Source organism: Leptosomus discolor, chromosome 16 (genome assembly GCF_034619465.1).
Source record: "Leptosomus discolor isolate bLepDis1 chromosome 16, bLepDis1.hap2, whole genome shotgun sequence".
NCBI classification, from domain to species: domain Eukaryota; kingdom Metazoa; phylum Chordata; class Aves; order Leptosomiformes; family Leptosomidae; genus Leptosomus; species Leptosomus discolor.
The window spans coordinates 4333086-4352910 of NC_141406.1; the positions used below are offsets into that span (position 1 = coordinate 4333086).

General features: G+C 52.6%; 2 protein-coding genes across 2 annotated transcripts in view; both read right to left on the reverse strand.

Annotated features, from left to right (window-relative positions):
- Positions 1-89: 89 nt before the first annotated feature.
- Positions 90-3217, reverse strand: RPLP0 (ribosomal protein lateral stalk subunit P0). Its single transcript, XM_009950165.2, has 7 exons — positions 3085-3217; positions 2418-2593; positions 2236-2323; positions 1817-1963; positions 1147-1332; positions 659-799; positions 90-321 (listed from the first exon to the last, which is right to left on the reverse strand). Exons 1-7 carry the CDS (start codon positions 3136-3138, stop codon positions 157-159), a joined length of 957 nt encoding a protein of 318 aa, XP_009948467.2. The 5' UTR covers positions 3139-3217; the 3' UTR covers positions 90-156.
- Positions 3218-6862: 3645 nt separating this feature from the next.
- Positions 6863-19825, reverse strand: part of PXN (paxillin) — a 28326-nt gene continuing 15363 nt past the window's right edge. The window contains exons 10-18 of the mRNA XM_086474441.1: positions 15871-16917; positions 14790-15056; positions 13864-14271; positions 13168-13248; positions 10783-10953; positions 10265-10438; positions 9633-9714; positions 9119-9267; positions 6863-7136 (exon numbers count right to left, since the gene is read on the reverse strand). Of these exons, the coding sequence (XP_086330567.1) occupies positions 6870-7136; positions 9119-9267; positions 9633-9714; positions 10265-10438; positions 10783-10953; positions 13168-13248; positions 13864-14271; positions 14790-15056; positions 15871-16917 (2646 nt within the window). The 3' untranslated portion in view covers positions 6863-6869. The remainder of the gene's footprint in view (positions 7137-9118; positions 9268-9632; positions 9715-10264; positions 10439-10782; positions 10954-13167; positions 13249-13863; positions 14272-14789; positions 15057-15870; positions 16918-19825) is intronic.

Genomic DNA, 19825 nt, shown 5'->3' on the forward strand with positions numbered 1-19825 from the left:
CCCGCTGCAGAGCACGGGAGCCCCTCGGGTCGCCCTTTCCCCAAGCCCCTCGTGATCTGGAGTCTACCCCATCGATGCGGGCACACGTGGAGGTGTAAAATAGCTTTTTATTTCTGCCATTGGACCAACTCTGACACAGATAGACAGCGGCCGCTGTTAGTCAAAGAGACCGAACCCCATGTCCTCATCGGACTCCTCCGATTCCTCCTTCGCTGCCTCTTTGGCCGGAGCAGCAGCAGCGGCAGCAGCAGGTGCAGCCGCTTCGGCTGCCACAGGGATGGCGGCCACAAAAGCAGAGGGGTCTGCCAGGAAGGCCTTCACCTGCAAAAGGGGGGGAAAAACAAGGTAAACCCAAGGAAACAAACGTTTTGAAGGACTGAACCTTTGCAGCTGTAGAGGCAACACTTGCAGCTTGCCGGAAGCCAAACAGATGCACTTATCCCTGCTGCATGTGGGGTTTCAGCTGCCCTCGGGTGTAACAGCCCCAGGGAGGAGGGAACGCCAGGTAACCCAGCTCTCTCCTCCAAGCGCCCCTTTTCAGGGCAGGTCCCTCGCACAGGAGCAGCTCCGAGCCCTTTCAAACCAGGTGATCCGCAGGGTGTTTCTGCGAAAGCGCCTTCTGAACACCCCTCTGTGCAGCAGGTCACTCAGCCATTACCTTTTCAGCCAGCGGGAAGGTGTAGTCGGTCTCCACCGCCACGGCCAGGACCCGCTTGTACCCGTTGATGATGGAGTGGGGCACAGAAGCAATGGTCGGGTACCCGATCTGCAGACAGACGCTGGCAACATTACGAACACCCTGTGAGGAGAGAGACTCCTGTTTCTGTGCTCTGGGAAATAACCCGGACTAGAAACCACGGCAGGTGACGGCACATTTCTACGCTGCCAACACAACGCAGCTCAGCGTGCGACGCGCACGAGCGACGCAGCTCCAGCGAAATCTGACAAGGCATCAGGACTTAAATGGCCTCAGTTGCTGAAGCAGCTTCAGATGAAAAAGCCTAGAGAAGGTCTTCCCTGACTGACTGTTTCTGCAGGGCGCTGGGGAGAGCTCCTGGCTCTGCACGACCTTGTGGAAAACACCAGAGCTGATGCTTCATTCTGGGGGTAAGAGGTGGAACGTAATGGATTCGGGTGGTGACTCACCTCCAGGAAGCGCTTGTGCAAGGTCTCCTCAGTGATGTCCAGCACTTCGGGATTGTAAATGCTGCCATTGTCAAAGACCTGCTGGATCACCAGCCCGAAAGAGAAAGGGGAGATGTTCAGCATGTTCAGCAGGGTGGCTTCGCTGGCACCCACTTTGTCTCCAGTCTTGATGAGCTGCACGTCGCTCTGAGGGAACAAGGGGAAAAGGCGTGAATACGCGCAAAGAAACTCAGGCACGTCAACACGACGGGACACAAACACACGTTTCCAACGCCAAGAGATGGAGCTGAAGGAACAAATGAGCACAACAGAAACAGGCTCCCGCTCAGCTCCACAAGCTGACAAAGGCCTAGGTCACGCAAGCAGGTACATCTCAGCTGGGAGGAAGGCAGGTGCCCCTCCTGCACTCCTGTGGGTGGCTCACCTAGGAGCTCTCCAGCAGAGCTTAACCACGCAGCTGAGATCCTTTAACTTAAATCCCCCCCTCACTGCACACCGGAGCCAAGCCAGACACCCTCCTGCAAGCTCCCAAGTGCAGCAGCCAAGAGTGCTGGTATCGAGTATTTCAGCACTAATGGGAGCTCTGACCTTCACAGCTCCCTCGACTGCCACAATCAGGGCCCTCCAGTCAAGGAAGAGCTGCAACAGCAGCAGGACACTGCTCACTAACCAGAATTTCAATGGTCCCTCTGGAAATCTTCGTGGTGATGCCCAAGGCCTGGAAAAAGGAGGTCTTCTCAGGTCCGAGGCCAGTGTTCTGGGCCGGCACAGTCACGTCGCAAGGAGCAATAGCGCCGGCGCGGGCAGCGGCTGGCACCTGGAGAAAGGGAAAATGAGAGGCTGCAAGAAGGCTCACATCTCGGATCTCGTGGGACGGCATTGCTCCCTCCTGAAGCGTTCCTCCAGGGCGGGTATCACCCAGGCACACGCTAGTGAGACACAAGACGAACTTGAGCAGTTTGGTTAAGGCTGCAGGGGCCTCCTTCCCCACCTGTGAAGACTCCCAATAATCAGGTATCCCCCATGCAGTTTTATTTGTAATGCTGTACCTGCCAGCCCAGAGACACGGTGAGGGCTGATCTCCCCTACCTTGTTGGCCAGCAGCATGTCCCGGATCTCAGTCAGATCCTCCTTGGTGAAGACAAAGCCCACGTTCCCACGGATGTGGGGCAGCAGCCTGAAGGGAAGATGACAGCCTTCAGTTTTGCTTCTCAGACAACGTCTCCTCCCGGACAGAGGACCCAGGAGCACACTCAGACAGCGCTACCCACTTTTCTAAGGCAGGGTTATTCTCCAGATGACCCCGAATAGCTTTGCGCATCATCGTGTTCTTCCCCATCAGCACAACAGCCTTCCCACGCAGGGACATACGGATTTGCTGCATCTGCTTGGATCCCACGTTGTCTGCTCCCACAATGAAGCATTTTGGGTAATCATCCAGGAGTTGCTATAGCAAGAAAAACACTGTAACTACACAAAGAAATCCGGATCAGTGCACAGAGCAGCGTTAAAACCTCAACGTGTTAAAATGCAACAACAACAACAACAACAAAATCTGCCATAGGCTTGAGAGCCCCCAGCTCAAACTGATGTTGGGTGCGCCACAAGGCTGCACCTTTCAGCTACCTAGCTAGGTCCCTAAACAAGTTACCTCTGTAGCTGCCACAGTAAGTACTCACAGGAGCCTTAAAAACAGCCTGATCCGAATCTCTTCCAATTACCAGGCAGTCGTTCCTAAAACAGCCAGCCTATGGCACCCCGCCCCGCTTCCAAAAGGACCCCCCGCAGACGGGCCAGCCCGACTCCCGCTGCCCCGAGCCGCGCCAGGACCGCTCTCCGCCAGCCGGGATCGCCCCGCAGCCCGGGCGGCGGCAGCGCCCCACGAGGGCCTGGCCCCCGGGCCAGGCCTCAGCCCTCCTGGGCCGCGCCGACACTCACGATGATTTTCATGAAGTAGTTGGACTTCCACGTAGCCCTGTCTTCCCTGGGCATCGCGGCGGTGCTCCAAGGATCGCCCGGTGGGTTTAAAGACGAGCTGGGACCTGCCAGGAAGAAGCGCGGCTCAGGCGGGTCCGCGCCCTTCCCCCGCCTCCCCACCCCGCGGCTCCGCGCTCCCCGCCCGACTGTCCGACGGCGGCCCGAGCCCCCGGGCCCGCTCCGGGCACGTCCCGGGCGCGCTCCCACCCCGGCCCGGCCGCCCCGGGCCCACGGGAGCCGCCGCGCGGCGCACCCACCTCCACGAGGGCTCCGGGAAAGAAAGGCCGGAGGGCGGGCCCACCTCCTTTTATACCGCACCTCATGGCCAATCGCAGCGAGCCGCGGAAGTCCCCCTCTCCTCAACCCATTGGCCGCCCGCCGCGTGTCAATCAGAGCGGGCCGCCGTTCTCATTGAGCGGCGCGCCTGCCGCCGCCGGAAGGCGCGCGGGGCGCAGGAGGCCGCGCGGCAGCGGAACGCGCAGCTCGGCGGGAGCCGCCCCCTGGCGGCCGGAGGCCCGCACTGCGGCGCGGGGAGGGCCCACGGGGGGGGGCGGTACGGGGCGGGGGGGGGGCGCCTCCCGGAGCAGCCCAGCAGCCCCTGAGGGGGGACCCGCCTTGCCTCTGGGCTACAAACAACGGCCACACACACACGTGAGAATAACGGTAAAAATTTTATTAGCGTAACTGCGAGAATTTTAAATGGACAAAAGAAAGCGGAGTTCAAGCGTACAAGGGAGAAAAAGGCATCAACAACCGCGGGCCCCGCCGAGCAGCCCCCAGCCCCGGCCGGGCGGGGGGGGCCGCAGGCAGAGCCGCGGCGCTCAGACCCCACCGCCCCCGGGTAGGGGTAAGGGCAGGCGGCTGCAGCCCCCACCCCGCTCCCTCCTCCGGCACCGACCCCCTCCCTGCCCCCGGGCCCCCGGCAGCGCCTCAAACTGCATCTGGAACCGCGGCAGCAGCCACGCGAAGCCGTTATTTGGCAGAGCAGCCCCCGTGCGGCACCCCCCGGCCTGTCAGAAACCAGCGAAACCCAGGGCCCGCTCAGCCCCCTGCTCGGGAGGATCTCCGTTAAGCACCACCGACAGACGACCTCCAGCCCCCCTCCGCAGCCCCTGCACCCAGGGCTTTCCACGTGTGCCAGAAGCATCACGTACACAAGCCTCAACTAGCGGTGAGGTAGGTTAAAGGCTCCCAGACAGGGAAAGTGAGGCACATGGTTACACAGTTTGCAGGTGTCACAAGCAGCAGTGCCAGAAGCACCCCCTCGCTCCCCTCCGGCACTCCCGGCCCTACAGCTTTTTGCCCTCTAACGGGGCCGAAAGAAGTTGGCCTTTTCAGCAAGAGAAGCGCACGCGGCCTAGAAATGTCCATTTTAAGCCAAACTGATTTCAAAGATGGAAAGACAAACGCGTAAGGTTTCTCACCCAGGGCTGCACTCAGCCCAGCTGACGCATCTTTCGCTCTAGTGCTTTCCCGCAGCGCCCTTCGGCCTCCCCACCGCCCACCTGAGGCTCACCTGTACAGGGAAAGGGGCAGGGCAGCGAAGCACCACAGCAAAGGCGAGGCAGGCCAGCAACCCGCTGATCCCAGCCTAAGGCTGGGCTGGTTTCCGAGGCAGGTCCCCCAGACCCCCAAAGCACCCACCAAGCCGAAAGGCACGACCCGCTGTCGAGTGCGATACCGCTGTTCCCAACACCGCTCCCTGGGCTGCTTCGGCTGGGCCCGCAGAACACCATCCATAGCACCCTCCAGCCAGAGCCCTCAAAGTGCTTTAGCAAAGGTGAACTAAGCCTCACAATAACCTCACAAATCCAGGCTAAACTGCCCCCATTTTACAGATGGGGAAACTGAGGCACGGTAAGGTTTAGTGACTGGCCCAAAGTTACACAGCTAGTCAGGAACACAGTCTGTCTCTCCCAATTCCTTCTCCTTCATCACAAGACCTTTCTTCCACAGGAGAAAGGGAACCTCTTCCCCAACTAGCCCTGCTCTGGTTTCAGGTGGCTGAAGAGGAGAAACCGAGGGCGAAGGTCTGAGCTCTTCCCCCCGTAGCATCGTATTAAGACTCGCTATAATATCCTGGAAGCTGGGCTTTGGAAGAACGGCAGGTGATTCAAATACAGCAGTTTACAGGTTACAATAAAAACCAAAAACCACGCTTTTAGGTGACCCAGAGGAGGGGGAAGAAAAAAAAAAAAAAGAGCTATTCACAGTTCACCTGCCTGTGTTAGGAAAAAAAATACAAGTCACATCCCCTTCCTCATAGATTCCAGCCCCTCCCAACCCGCAATAAAAACAAAATATCCAATGTTAGTTAGGCTTAACAAAGCGTTGAGGTTACAGATGCAGTAACCAGCACAACTGGCACACTGCCTAGAACAGCACAGCTTGATATAAAAGTTGCTTTCTTAAAATCACTTCAAAACCAATTTCTGTATAAGAGGATTAAAAGTAAATTAGATATGAATTCAAAATCAGTGTAGAAATCTACAGTTCTTATCAAAGACAGGATACAGTATTCACTTCGATAGTAAAACTCCAAGTGTGTCACACACACCTGACCCAAGGGACTTGTTATACCAGTAACAGTCAATATAAAAGGTTATTGCTCTAGCATCTCTCAGTAGAACATGTTTAACAGGAGCACAGAAAAGGGAAATACCAAGGGGCTGACAGGTCTCATTAGGAAAGAGAGGAAGAAGAAAGGGTAGAAAGTTTGGATCTTTTTTTTCCAGGCTTCTTAAACCCCTCCACTTCTCCCTGCTCTTGTGACAGTTTCAGGCCAGATAAACACACACATCACACTTGCTCACGACAGGGCTGGCTGAAAAAGGCTGCGCTCTAACCTCTCTGCACCTGCTTTTAAAGAAGGGACGATGCCTCTTCCTCTCTCCTGCGAGCAGCAGGAAGGGGAGCAGACGCCCTGAGCAGGCCTGGGTGCTGATGGAGGTCCCTGGCACAGAACGTCACCCAGAGGAGCGCCCATCAGTGCTGACGGATGGTCAGGGCTTACTCCACCTCCTGCTCCAGTGTGTTGAGAAAAGGCAGGGAATAACAAACTAGGGAAAAAAAAACCCACCCCACACAGTAACATCTTGATTCCTCTTAAACAAAAAAAAAAAAAAAAGAAAGAAAAAAAGTAAGTGGTATCATCTCCTTACAGTGTAATGGAACTGGAGAGACCCTTGCAGGGTCTTGGCTGCCTGTGCTGACGCTCTGATCTCAGTCACACACGCCACGCGGCTCTAGCGAGCGGCGCCAGGGTGGCACTGAGATCACAGGGTGCCCTCGCCGTGCTACCGCTCAAGACCGCACGCACGCAGACAGAAGCCCGAGCAAGAGGCGTCGGAGCAGAGGGCTGTGCTGTCTGCAAGTGTCAGGATTTGCTCAGGGAGCTGACACAGGCTGAAACTCACTGGCAAAGACTCCTTCTGCCAGGCGGGGGCTGGGTAAAACCTCCCCATTGGAGCCCTGGAGCTAAGCTCAGCTGTCAGACACGCACAGGCACGCACACCGTAACGAGGGGACTCGGCCTCTCTCTACTGAGACACAGCAAGGGCATTTCCAGTTTAATGGTCCGTCTCATCTCTGGATCTACTGCCTCTCTGTAGCAGCAGAAAGCTCTCCCACCCCCCCGCCCCCCCTCCCCCCTGCCTGGTTAAGGTTTCTAAATCACAGTAACGTTCAGAGAGACAGAACTGCCAAGGGGGTGGCAGAAAGATGCTTAGCGCCCGGCTACGACGCCTCTAACAGAAGAGCTTGAGAAAGCAGTTCTGGCAGTAGGGCTTGTCGTTCTGTTCTTTGAAGGTTCCTTTGTTGAGCTGCTTGAGGCAGAAGGCACAGACAAAGTGTTCGGGGTGAAATTTCTTGCCCATAGCAGTGATGCAGCGTCCTGTGATAGGCTTCTGGCAACCGGAGCAGAGCGAGCCGCGACGCTCGTGGTAATGCACCTCGCAGTAGGGCTGCCCGTCATGCTCAAAGAAGCTGCCATTGATGAACGGCGTGAAACATTCCTGCAGGAGGATAAAGCAGAAGGGGACAGGTTGTACGAGAAGCGGGGGATGCGGGCAGCTCCACGAGCCGCCCCTGCGCGGCGGCGCAGCCCAGCCGCACTGCGAGCGGGGCGAACTGCTGCCTTTCCGCACCGTCGTGTTGTTCAGAGAGCCAAACTCTGTCCATCACGTAGAGTTTCCAAGGAAAGGCTGACAGATGGACAGACACAGCCACAAGCAAGGGAATTAACCATGCCCCTTCCCCCAGCTGGCTTCACTTACACCAAGAAAATACAATAAATGAGCTACCAGATGTGTCCAGTCAGAAGGAAGGACAACACCTCTCCTTCCCGAGACAGGAAACACCACAGCACGTTTCCCCCTTTTTTTTTTTCTCCTCACTCCAGCTTCCCCACAACAGCAGGCAGTGGGGGACCAACAGAGACTTTCATGCAGCAGAATTCTGATGAACAATGGACGGGTTCCAGCTGAGAAAGTGAGGCACAGTTCATTTTCACAAGCGACCTCTCCAGGATAGCTGGCATTACACAGGGTCATCCATCCTGAAACATCTCCAGCACGGACACCCGCATCGCCACTGGGAGAAACCGCTGTTTGTTCTACAGCGCTAATGATTTTGAACAGACAAGAAGAGGATACACCAGCTCTGCGCTTAGTAGCATCCAGAGCTCCTCACCCCCCTCGCTGTCAGGCAGCTGAGGACGCTACACCTCAGAACCTGCAACAGAAGCACCTGCTCTCCCTGCGAGACTGAGGGGACCCCCCCTCCTTGTACAAGTGGGAAACTGAGGCAGCAGGGTGTGGGGGAAGAGTCAAGGATATTGCCAGATCTACCAAATAGATCAGCAGCAAGGCCCAGAGGAAAAGACAGATTTCCAGAATCCTGGTTTTGACCCAACATCATCCTCTTCCCCAGGGAGCACACACAGCATCACACGCAGCTGGACCCCACCACAGGCGCAGCAGTGCAGCAAACAGCATGCAGAGCCACAGGTAGCTCAATGCTCACAGCACTGGGACGAATGCAGCTCGCCTGCAGCAAGTCCAAGACTCTTCTAATGCTGACAATTAGTTCAATAAATAGTCTCCTCCCTTAATCAGCAGGACAGCTGAAAAGTCTGCTCTGCTTTAGCAAAAACAGGAGGAGACTCCCATCTCGCGTCCCAGAAGACATCCGTGCTGTCCCCACTAACACAGGCAGTGTGGCAGCAGGGGGAAAGGCAAGCAGAACCGCTCGTAGAAGTCTCAATCTCTGCACAAAAAGGCACAGCTTCTGCAGGCTCACGCAGCCAGGACTGCCATCTTCTGCTTCCACCCTCTGGGAGCCACAGGTAGTTCTGGGCAGGCAGTCCCAACAGCATGGTGACAGTCTGCTCTGAGCTTCGCACCAGGAATCGGCAGCTTGTGGTTCTGCTGCTTGTTCTGGTCTCTGCCTTTCTTTCCCACTCTAGGAAACACTGACTGATTTTGCTCATCTCTTGGGGCCTGTAAGAGTTAATATTTGCAAGGCTTTCTGAAAGAGTGCCAAGCTTTTAATCTGCAGTATTTCTGTTTATTATGCCTGTTGTATGGAGCCTGCCGCTATTCCACTGACTTGCATGTTTGTCTGAACAAGGTCAGCCTCATTAGTTTACATTGTCAGATGGAGCATGGGAGGAAGAGCCTCAAAATCTGATTGCTGAGGCAAGTGCTTAGAGAGAAGCTTAGCTTATAATTATTTAAAGGTCACAGAAAATATCTGTGTTTATCTGTGAGCTGCTACAGAAGCCCATAATTGCAGCTGGGAACAGAAAGAGCAAAGCAGCTAGAAAGTTTAATGTAAACAGGCAGAGGAACAAGAAGGTGTTTGGTTGCTGACATGTTTTTATCTGGCTGCCCTTCACTACCCCACAAGACGCCTTTTCCTGATAAGGGACCAGATGCCTGCAGGGTGGAAATGAGAGGGGTCGTACAGCAGCAGCAAAGGGCCTTGGGTTTCTTACCCGACAGACAAAGCACTCAGGGTGCCACAGGGTGTTCAAGGCAGAGATGTAGTTTTCCAGGATAGCCCGGGCACAGCCTCCACACTTGGGAGCAAACATGTCAAAGTAGTCTTTGCGGCAATAGGCTTTGCCATCCTTCTCGTGAAATCCTGCCAACAGAGAACAGAGGCGAAGACTATCAGCTCCTGACCTTTACCTAAGACGAGCCAAGCTCTGCGGGGTGACCAGCACGGGTAGGATCACCCCTCCCCGTTCTGAGGCACAGACACAGCAGGCAGCTGGTCCCTGTCCTGCTGCCCTTCCTGTCCCATGTGCACACGTGCGCAGGCACACTCTTCCTCTCCAGGCAGAAAAGAAGGTTGCTGCTGACACCCCTGCCCCAGGAACAGCTATATCCCTCGGAACTTCCATCTTCAGTAGTTCCCCTGCCACCTCTCAGGCTGTGCCCTAATAGCAGCTCTGCCGTACACACTTGTCTGCAGTTCAGGGAGGAGACCGCATAAACCAGCAATACCTTCCGGTCCGAAGAAAGCTCCGCACTGGGCACAGAAAAAGTGTTCAGGGTGCCATGTCCTGTCCAAAGCCGTCACCACTTTCTGTTCAGAAGAAGACAAAGTGCAAGTCATGTAAATGACGGCTTCAGCTCGGAGGTAAGGGGGGGGGGGGGTAGAACACATTAATGTTGGTACTGACAAGAGCACGCATTAAAATAGCCTGTCCTTTAGAGAGCTGAGTCAATTCTCCCCCGCCTCTGGCTCACTCGGGCTTTCCCCACGGCACACTTTTTTTTACCCTAAAAGGATCTTATGCTCTGCTTCCTCCCTTACACAGGGCCCCGGGCAGCTCTCAGGACTAGCGCTGGTGCCTGTTACCACAGGCTACCGACAGACAAACGCTCAGGAACCATCACCGGAATGATGGAGCGATGTGAGGTTGTGAAAGAACTTCAGCAAAGGTAAGAGGGACTAACACCCCTCGCTAGTGTAAAAATTTTGACTGGGCCGTTTCCCTTTCAGAGCCAGGGCAAAGGAAAAACAGAAGTCCCCAAACAAAATCTTCCACCCAGGACATGTGGGTGAAGTGGAGTTTTTAACACCCAGGCCTGCAGCACCTTGCCAGCGCCCTTAATCCCCACAAGGAACTCACATCAAGGATCGGCCCATTGCAGTAGTAGCAGCGAGGGGAGAAGAGGTTGTGGTAGTCCTTCTCGCAATAGGGCTGACCGTCCCGCTCAAAGAAGTTCCGTGACCCGATCTCCTCCTGGCAGTGGGTGCAGACGAAGTGCTCAGGGTGCCAGGTCTTCCCCATGGCTGTAACTACCTGTTGGGAAGATACATTATGAAGGACAACTCTATCTCCCTCTCCGCTAGACCACATGACAAGACACCAGCTGGAGGTCAGCAAGAATGACAAGTTCTACTACTCAAGTGAGCCCTGGACTGGGGTAGCATGAAAACTGAATTACCTATCATCTCAGGAGAGGGCAGTCCCTCAAGGGCAGGGTAGAGGTCACTGGAGGAGCTTACAGCGTACCTAGCCAGTGGATAAATAGAGTACTTCAGTTTCTCCAGCATCTCCAGTCTCTTCAGCCTCACGAAACAGCCCTCCCCATTACTCCCAGCTGCAGCCCAAGATTCAGCAATGAGACAGCACCTTCAACTCACCTGCCCAGCAATAGGCTTCTTGCAGGCTCCACAGACACCTTTGGCAACTGTAGCTACGCCCAGTTTGTTCAGGTCCGACTGGAGACTTCCCAACATGGTGTCCAGCTGACTGCCAGGCTTGGAGGCCGTGGAGGGAGGGGAGCTGCTCCCAGCTTTCCCTTGTGCCATGAACTGCAGGGAAGAGAAAAGAAAGGCTGTAAGGCGAGTGCTGCTGTGCTTACATGGTAAACGCCTGCTGTTGCTGCCAGTGGCTCCTCTGTAGAGATGGAGACAGCTACATTCTCTGCAGAAGCCAGTGAGAGCCAGGACCAAGTACACACATGTATTCTACCCGTGCAGAGACATGCAGACACCCTGGGATGTATGAAAGCAGAGCTGTGAACTGAGAATTTGATTTTCCTTCGCTCTGCAAACAGCCAAAGTCACCAGCACATCCCCGGCACTCAGTACAGCGCTCTCGAAGCCTCTGCCAAAAATCTCCCTTTACCTCATCAGTTCCTGGCCAGCTGACAAAGCAGACGCCATCCAGAGGGCCCCTTCCCCTTGACCTCTCTCTGTTTCTCTGTGGTTGCTCTCTCTCAGTTGCCACCTCTCCTCTCTGATAGAGATCCCTCTCCTCTTCCTCATCTCACCTCCCTTTCAGCTAGATTCTCTTCTCCCTTCCCCTCCCTCCTTTCGCACCACCTTCTGCAGGCCTTTTTGCCAAGTCTCCTTTGCCCCCATCAGGGGCTCTCATCCCACGCCTGAGCTAAGCAGTGGAAGCAGGAAGGAACTAACTCCCTGCAAGTTGCCTGCTGTTTGCCCACAGAGAGGGCAGTGCACCCACAGCAGAGCCCCAGCAGACAGGACTGCAGTGGAAAGACTGCCACGTCTATTGTTGGACTGCTGGAAGTGCACGGCGGTGGGGGGAAAGGGATTGAGATACTTGTCTCGGAGGCTGTTTCTGAAACTCACACCACCACAGTACACACAGCTTGGAAAGGCTTCCCAAAGGAGGGGGAGAAACGTTTTCCTTAGGTTCATAACTTATAAACAAAGTATATGTTCTCTTTGGCCACCAAAGCCCCCTTTGCAGGCAAACTGCAGTAATGAAATACAGATTATTTTATCTGACTTTGCACTGCAATAGCTACTGTCAGGTTTAGAGAGACCCAAAGAAGTCCCTCCCTGAGATGTTGATCTGGAACGCTTTTTCTCTTACAAAGAAGACAGATTAAAACAGACATAAAATCCACACTTGTTAACAACCCGCCAGCCTGCTGCCAGCACAGCCAGGGGAGCAAGGACACACTGAAGTGCTTCACAGCCTTGGCAGAACCTGCCCTTCCAGCCACAGGAGGAGCTCTATTCCTTGTCCTGCAGCTGGCTGTACTCGTAGTCGACTAGTTTACTCAATGATAAACCCCGAGTTCTACTGGTTTGTATAAAAATTCTCATGACACACATAATTTTAGCTTTTTTACATACACTTCTCATCAGCCTTGCCTCGTGTGCAGCGTGACTCCCAATGGAGCCTAACACACAGCTTTTCCCCTCCTCTCTCCTCCCAGCCATCCCGTAACTTGCACCCTCTCCTATCCAGCAGCCCAGAGCAGCCCCCTCACACGCCGGTGCCCTGAGCCTGAAACAAACCCTTCACCACGCAGCAGTTATTTGCTACCAAAGTTACAGCGATCGTCTCCAAAGCACACCGTTGCAAGGAGACTTCTCACAGAGGGAGACAACGGGCCTTTGTAAACAAAGCCAGGCCAGCGTCCCAGGACAAAGCCAGGGCTTTCCCGCACAGCAGGAGGAAAAGGGCTGGACCACGTCGAGAGAATCAGATCCTCTCTTACTCTAACCAGGGACTTGTGGCCACCAGGCAGGACAGGCACAAATGCCACACACAAATGATAAATTCCATTCGGAGAGAAAGGAGACGAGACGAATTGAACATGGAGCAACAGGGCACTTCACCCTTGCCTGTAGGGACCACACGCTCCTGCAAGCCACAGCTGACCTCAGTGCAGGCATCACCTCCCCTGTGCACACCACGATTTCTACCCGGCCTGGTGATCCAGCCTTCTTGACCACTCACACATGAGTCCTCAGCTGAAAGAGCTTTGTTTCCACCTCCTGCACACACCTGCCGTTTATAGGGGACGCTCAGCACAGCACCCCCGTAAATTCATCATGCAAAGGCCCTTCAAATTCCCACCCTTCACCCACGAGATCTGCCACCACTCCCATTCAGTTAGGAGCTCCGTGAGCAGCAAACCATGCACCACAGGACATCATCCACATCAATGTCACTGGCAGCTCTCGGAGCACATCCCAGCAGCATCTGCAGCACACTCATGGACCAGAAGAGCACACCATGCTGAGGACACAGAAAGGATGTCCTGCCTTCTCAGGGGCGGGGAGGCCCACGGGCGCAGGAGCAGCCAGCAGACTGCCACTGCAGGTGAGGGGAGGAGCAGAGGGCACCTGGAAAGTACAACAGTTCAAGATGCAGAGGTGTTTCCTTGCTCGCTGCCGGAGAGCTGCCTGTACGCTTAACGTTGCACACCACTGCACTGCTCCTAGTAAGACTTCCCACTACCTGGAGCTATAGCCCTTCCCCGACAGGAGATGGGGAACACACCTCTTGATCAGACCCTCTCCTCCCCAAAATCCACTCGCACTGTGGACACCTGTTTAAACGAGCAAACACAGGAAGGACTGCTGATTTGCTCCTTCCATAACGACATTTTGCCATCTTTTACTCCCCCCACTCTAAGAGAGATTGCGGCAGGGAGAGCTGCAGCCTGTGTTTCAGAGTTACCTTCTCCATCTCAGAGGGAAAGAGTCCCTGCTGCACACAGTGACCATCAGGGCAGACAGGAATCACACACGCACCAGCAGGCTGTTGCACAGGCAGGTGCTCTGCAGTGCTAGACAGGCACAGCTGGGATTACATATGGCCAATGAGTTCTTTCTCCCACCCAGCAATTCAGTAACAGCCTTTACCTGAACATGGTATTTACTAAGCTACCCAGTTGGGAGCAGTAGTTGGACTGGAAAACACTGCTAAAAAAACCAAACCAGAAGAGAGAAGCCTGCCTGCGTCTGTGGGAAGAAAGCATCATCTTCTGTCTGACAGCCAACAGAAACAACTGTCTTGGTGCTAGGGGTCCAGGTCTTGGGAGAACAGGAATGCCTAGGATCTTCAGAAGGAGGGGTGCCCACAACAGAAAGCTCATGATAATCATCATCAGAAGTTTCCCACTGGAAGAGAGGCTGGGGAGCCAAGCTGAAGGAAGAGGAGGAGACTGGACTAGGAGCTGGGGTAGATGGCACATGAGAAGGCTGAGGTGGGAGTGGGAGGAGAGGTGCAGGGCCAGAGATATGAGAGGGAGCAGCATTAGCAGGGACTGTCTTTGCAGCTTCTTTGGAAGGTTGGAGCGGGGGAGAGGCTGGAACAGAGACCGTCCTCCTTGGGGGGAGCGGGGATTCTGGAGGAAAAACCACCTAGAAAGACATGGAGGAAGAAGAAAGTGAATAAATCAGAAGAGGAACCAACAAGCACTCCCTGCAACAGGAAGGCTGGTTGTTACCACTATCTTTATCAGAGGGGAAAAGCAGCAAGGAAGAGAAGGGAACTAGAAAACATGCTTCTCTGCCTAGCCCAAGGAAGAGCACCATCTTGGACCCAGAACTTCCTGCACAGATACAGTACCAGGGAAAACACAGCATGTCTCTATGACAGGAGTGGTTTTAAAAATAATCCCCCCATGGACATTTGATATGCGATAGTAGCAGATTGCCCAGATACCATGACCACCACCCTCAGATCCCACTCCAGTTCTCAACCGTCAAGAACAAGGACCCATGTGCTGGATCCCTTTTCAGACAAGGGTGAGTAGAAAGAGTTAGTTCTTCATTTCACGTTGCTTAGGACACTCAGAAACTTAATCTGCACCTCCACACAATGTTATCTGGACAGAGGGACACGCTAGAAGTTACCAGCACATCTCCCTGCTTTCTACCTTCTCTACTTGCTGTCCACCATTCTGCTCCTCCCCCTGGGGTCTGGCAGTGATAATGACCCCCTCTGTCAGCCAGTCATCCTGGCTTTTCCACTCTTCCTGTTCCTGCTTAGCGATGCCCAGTCTGTCCTGCAGCTCTTCAATCAAACGATCTTGGGACTCAGTCTTGTGAAATATGGCAGGACCTAGTTTACGCCTTGGAGAGAGGTCACGGTACATTGGATGTACGTTCGCAGTCTCTTTTGTCCTCTTGATTAAAGATTTAATCTAAATGACAAAGGTAATAGTATCAGCAGAGAAGAGCAATGTCAGAGCAAGCCCCAAGATGCAACAGCACAAACTCAAGCCATTAGCGACAACTGTGAGCAGGAAGAGTGATGACACTTATTCTACAATGCCAAAATTCTTCTTGGCGCAGCCCAGAACAGTGACTCAGTGCAAGGAAAAACCCCGTAAGAATAATCACAGCAGCCAAAAATAACTATCTAGAAAAGGAAGGGAAAGATTAACCAGCAGGAAGCCAAGATAGGAGGTGCAGCATGATCACTCCACTGAGCATTAAAGAAACCTCAGCATCACAAGGACACAGAGCAGCCTCTCTGTGGTCACCCTTTACAGGCACAAGACTCTTGGTCAGAGATGTCTGATGCACAAAGTGCACTTCCAGCGCTGGAAGGAACACTAACAGCTCCGGCCACGAGACCTAAAAAGGCTGGCAGGGCAGAGGAGCTGCCATCCCAAGTCAGGAACATCCCCCAGTGGTGTGAAACAGCCCTTTAACTTTTCAGAGGCCTCTATGGACTAAGCCTTACCCCTGTCAGGGAATAAAAGTCCATTTCACAGGGGAGTCCCTACAAACTGCCCTGTTCTGTGCTGCTGACTGACATGCAGAAGAGACCACAAGACAAAGCAGAGGATTTCAAACCTCCGTGACAGGCAGCTGTCAGTAGCATCGCTCAGAGCTGCATGCTGTTAGTGCGGGTGAGTCGGAGCACGCTCACCCCACACACAGAACGTTAGTGCGCTGTCAGAACCGTCCTGGCCAGGACTCGTCCTACTCCTACATTCATTCAGTGCCTGCCTGGCCTGATGCAGAAATCCTCTCCACGGGTGGTTTGGAGACGCATGGCAGATCCCATTCAGCTTTCCAAACGTTTTCAGGAGATTCCTGAGCGACTGCAGAGCTTCTGAACTGCTCGTTTTCCTGGCGTCCTCCAGTCTTGTTCACGTTAGCAGTACCTGCCCTCCTAGGAGTTCTTTCTCTGCCCTGCCTCTTGACCAGCTCAGGACAGCCATCTGCCTTGGTTTCAGGCAGTCCTTCAGCTTTCAGCTCCTGCCCTTGCTCCACTACAAAGCCCAACTGTTTTTTAGTGTCCGGGAAAACATCCCACCGATCCAGGGCCACAACAGAAGGTTCACGCACAGGATTCAAAACGCTGTCATTCTCTGCATGTACCTCTGGCACGTGTGCAGGCAGCTCCAGGGCCCACAGCTCATCTAAAGCTGTTTCCACATTTCTGCCTTGGGAAGGGATGTCGGAATTGTCCCTGTATGCTCTCTGCTGATCCAGCTCTTTAGGTATCTGCCCCTTCCCTTGACCATTTAAAGTGTTTGAAATTAGTACACTGGAGATTTTGGGATCAGTTCTCTGCTTCTTCTCAGTCTCTTTTGCCAAATCATTCTCTAGGCCTTGTGCCTCCGCATTAGCAGATCTACACAGAAGCCCCACACTGGAAGCTGGCACAGCCTGGAAAACATTTCTAGAAGAGTCAGGCTTTCTGCTCAGCCGAACCAAGCTTGCAGAGGTCATGTGCTCCCCACGAGTAGCAGAACCAGAAGAAACTCGTGGTGGGGGCACAGGGACTGTTTGTGGCAAACAGGGCATACGTGGAAGAGAGGCAGAATGCCCTGAAGCAGGCAGAACTACAGTGTTACTGCCTTCCTCACAGCAGAGGACTGCTGAGGGGGCAGATGTTGGCACTGCTGAGTCCCCACCAGGACTTGCAGAAGGGTGTTTGGAATGGGATAGCACTCTTAAGCTGTGAGGAGTGTTGCTGGAGTCTGCGTTTGCTGAACTGGGAACCGATTCTAGGGAGGGTTCAGAAACCAGAGACATAGTGGAACTAGTCTGCAAAAAGGAGACAGAAGGAATAAAGAGAGAAAAAGATAAAGACAGAGGTAAGGAGAAGGGAAAAAAAGCAAAGAATTAAGCATTATAAAAATCATCACCTCCAAATCAGAGAGCCATGTTGATCCATAGCCTTACTTCCAAGAGTAAGGAACGAACATGAGGTATCAAAGAGCAGAACTGGTACGACATTGTGCTAATCTTCACATGAAATTACGGGAGGTGAAGTTCTACATCCCTCGAGATCTTTTTCCTATGTCCTCCTTCCAAGTGATAGCTCACGCCTTCACCTGCAGCTGCAATGGGGGCACGCAGCGGCCACTGGGAAGCCAGCTACAAAGCCAGGAATGTCTAGACTGCGAGTAAAGGTCACGTTAACTTACTCAGAGTCAGACATGTAAATTTGACACTTCAAAGCTGAAAAAGAGCAATCAATGAATAGAACAAAGCACGGCATTTTCTTCTTGATACACTAATAAAATGCTCCAGTTGGCTGAGTGCATGGCAATGAAAACAAAGCTTCAGGGCATTCACAGCAAGAACAGATGACATGGGCTTTGCTCTATTCACATCACTAATCTCACCTTGGACGTCACACACACTGAATCCGTATGAGTCTGTCAGTCATTCCATGCCCTTGTAAGCATTGCTTAGGTGGCCAGATTAGCCTCTTCCCTTTAGGCCAAAGACTCCACATTTACATTGTAATCAAATCAGTACGAATATTGATTCAAAATACACTCTAACAAGAGCAACTGACACAGAGTTTTTGGTTCCCCTTGACTTACAGGGCCTTCTTTTGCTCATTTTCAGTGGTTCCTGGCCAAACTCTAGGAGACAAACTGGCATTACTCCTTTTTCTTAAAAAAGGAAAATCAGAACGGTGGCTTGGACACGTTCACACAGCAGGTCAATCAGTTTTAAAAATGCATCCACCAAGGATTTTCCCAGAGCTGTCAAGACCTGCTCTGATTCTTAGTTGCCTTTTCCAAAGTAGCCTCAAGAAGTCAGATGCTTAAGCTCTAAGGTAGCGGGGCACATAACTTCCTATGCCTGTGTATGGTATTTTAGCCTCTACTTACCTCTCCAAGACACTTAGCATGAATAAACGGATAAAAGTAACCAGAACACGCACAAAATCTGCCAGTAGATAGAACAGACATATATCTTTAGCTGACCTAAGCTGCCACCACCCCAAGGGGTCAGGAGCTGGCGCACACACACATTTGTCACAACAGCAGTGCTACAGGGAGACCATGCTCAGAAAGGAAAGAGCAACAGGGACCACGATTCATCAGATTGCTCCTCCCCTCGAGCAGCACAGCAAGACTGACAGTCACAGCAGAGACAAAAAGGACTCGTAAGTACATTCAGTAGAACTCAGGAATTTCCCAATATAGCCCTACCCCTGTATTTTGCCTAAGCTGGATGCACTTGTAAAAGGAACCTGGTTTTATGCTGTGGTTCACACTTAGCTTCCAGACATCCTACAATGAACTCAGTCGTTTTTCAAGGCAACACTACTATTTTGCTAAAAATCAAGTATTTCCAGAATATTAAAAGCATACTAGCTCCAAAATAAGTGCAATGGTTAAACACTCAGCAGTAACAGAACGGCACTAATACAAGCATCTAGCTGTGCAGTAAGTAGGCATCACGTTACACAGAAATGGCAGAGGTTGAAAACACAAATGCATTAAGTAATCTCAGTGCCCACTGACTGATCAGCTAGATAATGAAAATCAAATGGATTCTGCAAGCAAAAAGAATGAGCAACTCATTAAAGCGAGCAAAAGATGATAAAAGGGTAATGTATCAGTCTGTAACAGCACCTTTTACTCTGGGGTATGAGGGAAATTAAATATCAGGGCCTATACTCCTCCCATCCCCACCTACTGCAAGTTGTACCAACTACCAACTCCAACTAGTTACACCTCATACTTAGTTGTTCTGTCCTATTTCTTGCAACCACACACAGGGCTGGTACTCAAACAATAGCCTTTCATCTTTCACCTTTGCAAAGACTCCACTTCTCTCCCATCCTGCCACTGGTACAGACTAGAAATCCATTTTTACAGCCAAGTTAACACCACTAGTTGGCACAAATAGAGGAGGTAAAACCAAAGAAGGATTGAAGGGAAAATGAAGCAACTTGGAGGACAGGGAAAAGGAAAGTAACTGTTAGAAACAGCCAATGACAGTATTAACAAAAGGAAAATGATCACAGAAACCATGTTCTTTGTCCTTCAGGAAGAGCATTTAGACACAGATGAGTTCAATGACTCGCAAAAATACTAACGCTGTGTTTATAAAGTGCAAATCTTAAAGTCTTGCTGCATTTCAGTTTGCTCTCAGACCTCAACCAGAAAGTAAGCCAGGAAGGCGGGCAGTATCACACAAAGCAGCTCATCTCTGTCATGCAGGTTTTACTGGAGTTGTGTGAAGACTCTTTAGTCTTTTCTCAAGACTGCAAAGCATTTGAACACTCACACTTAGAAATGTCCCTTCCTTGTATCTTGCAAGGAAAACCTGTGCTGGGCAAGGTTATTCTCAGTTGCCAAGAGCTCACCCAGGAGCAAAGGCTGCAACCACACCCCGAGCTTGTTTTCTGAGCCCTGATAAAAGCAGCAGGGGCACAAGGCCATAGTGCCCAAGCTTCCACAGCACACGGAAGGAGCCAGGCACGGTACGCCAGCAGCGCAGGTGGGAACGCTTCTCCAGCTTCACAACAGCGCTGGTTTTCACCCAGACTGAACAGACACTTATGGATATCCTGCACTCTACCCTAGGACCTACTATGGAGAAAAAAACGCAACACTAAGGTGTCAATATTTGCAGTTGACTAAATAAACACTACAGTAAGTCTAGAGAAAACAGTAACTCCTAAACTCTCACAAAATTAAGTACA

Coding starts and splice junctions, on each gene's coding strand:
- RPLP0 (XM_009950165.2), bottom strand. CDS start 3,138: ATGCCCAGGGAAGACAGGGCTACGTGGAAGTCCAACTACTTCATGAAA. Junction 1,333..1,816: donor GAGGGACCATTGAAATTCTG/GTTAGTGAGCAG, acceptor TTGTTCCCTCAG/AGCGACGTGCAGCTCATCAA. Junction 322..658: donor CCTTCCCGCTGGCTGAAAAG/GTAATGGCTGAG, acceptor CCCCTTTTGCAG/GTGAAGGCCTTCCTGGCAGA.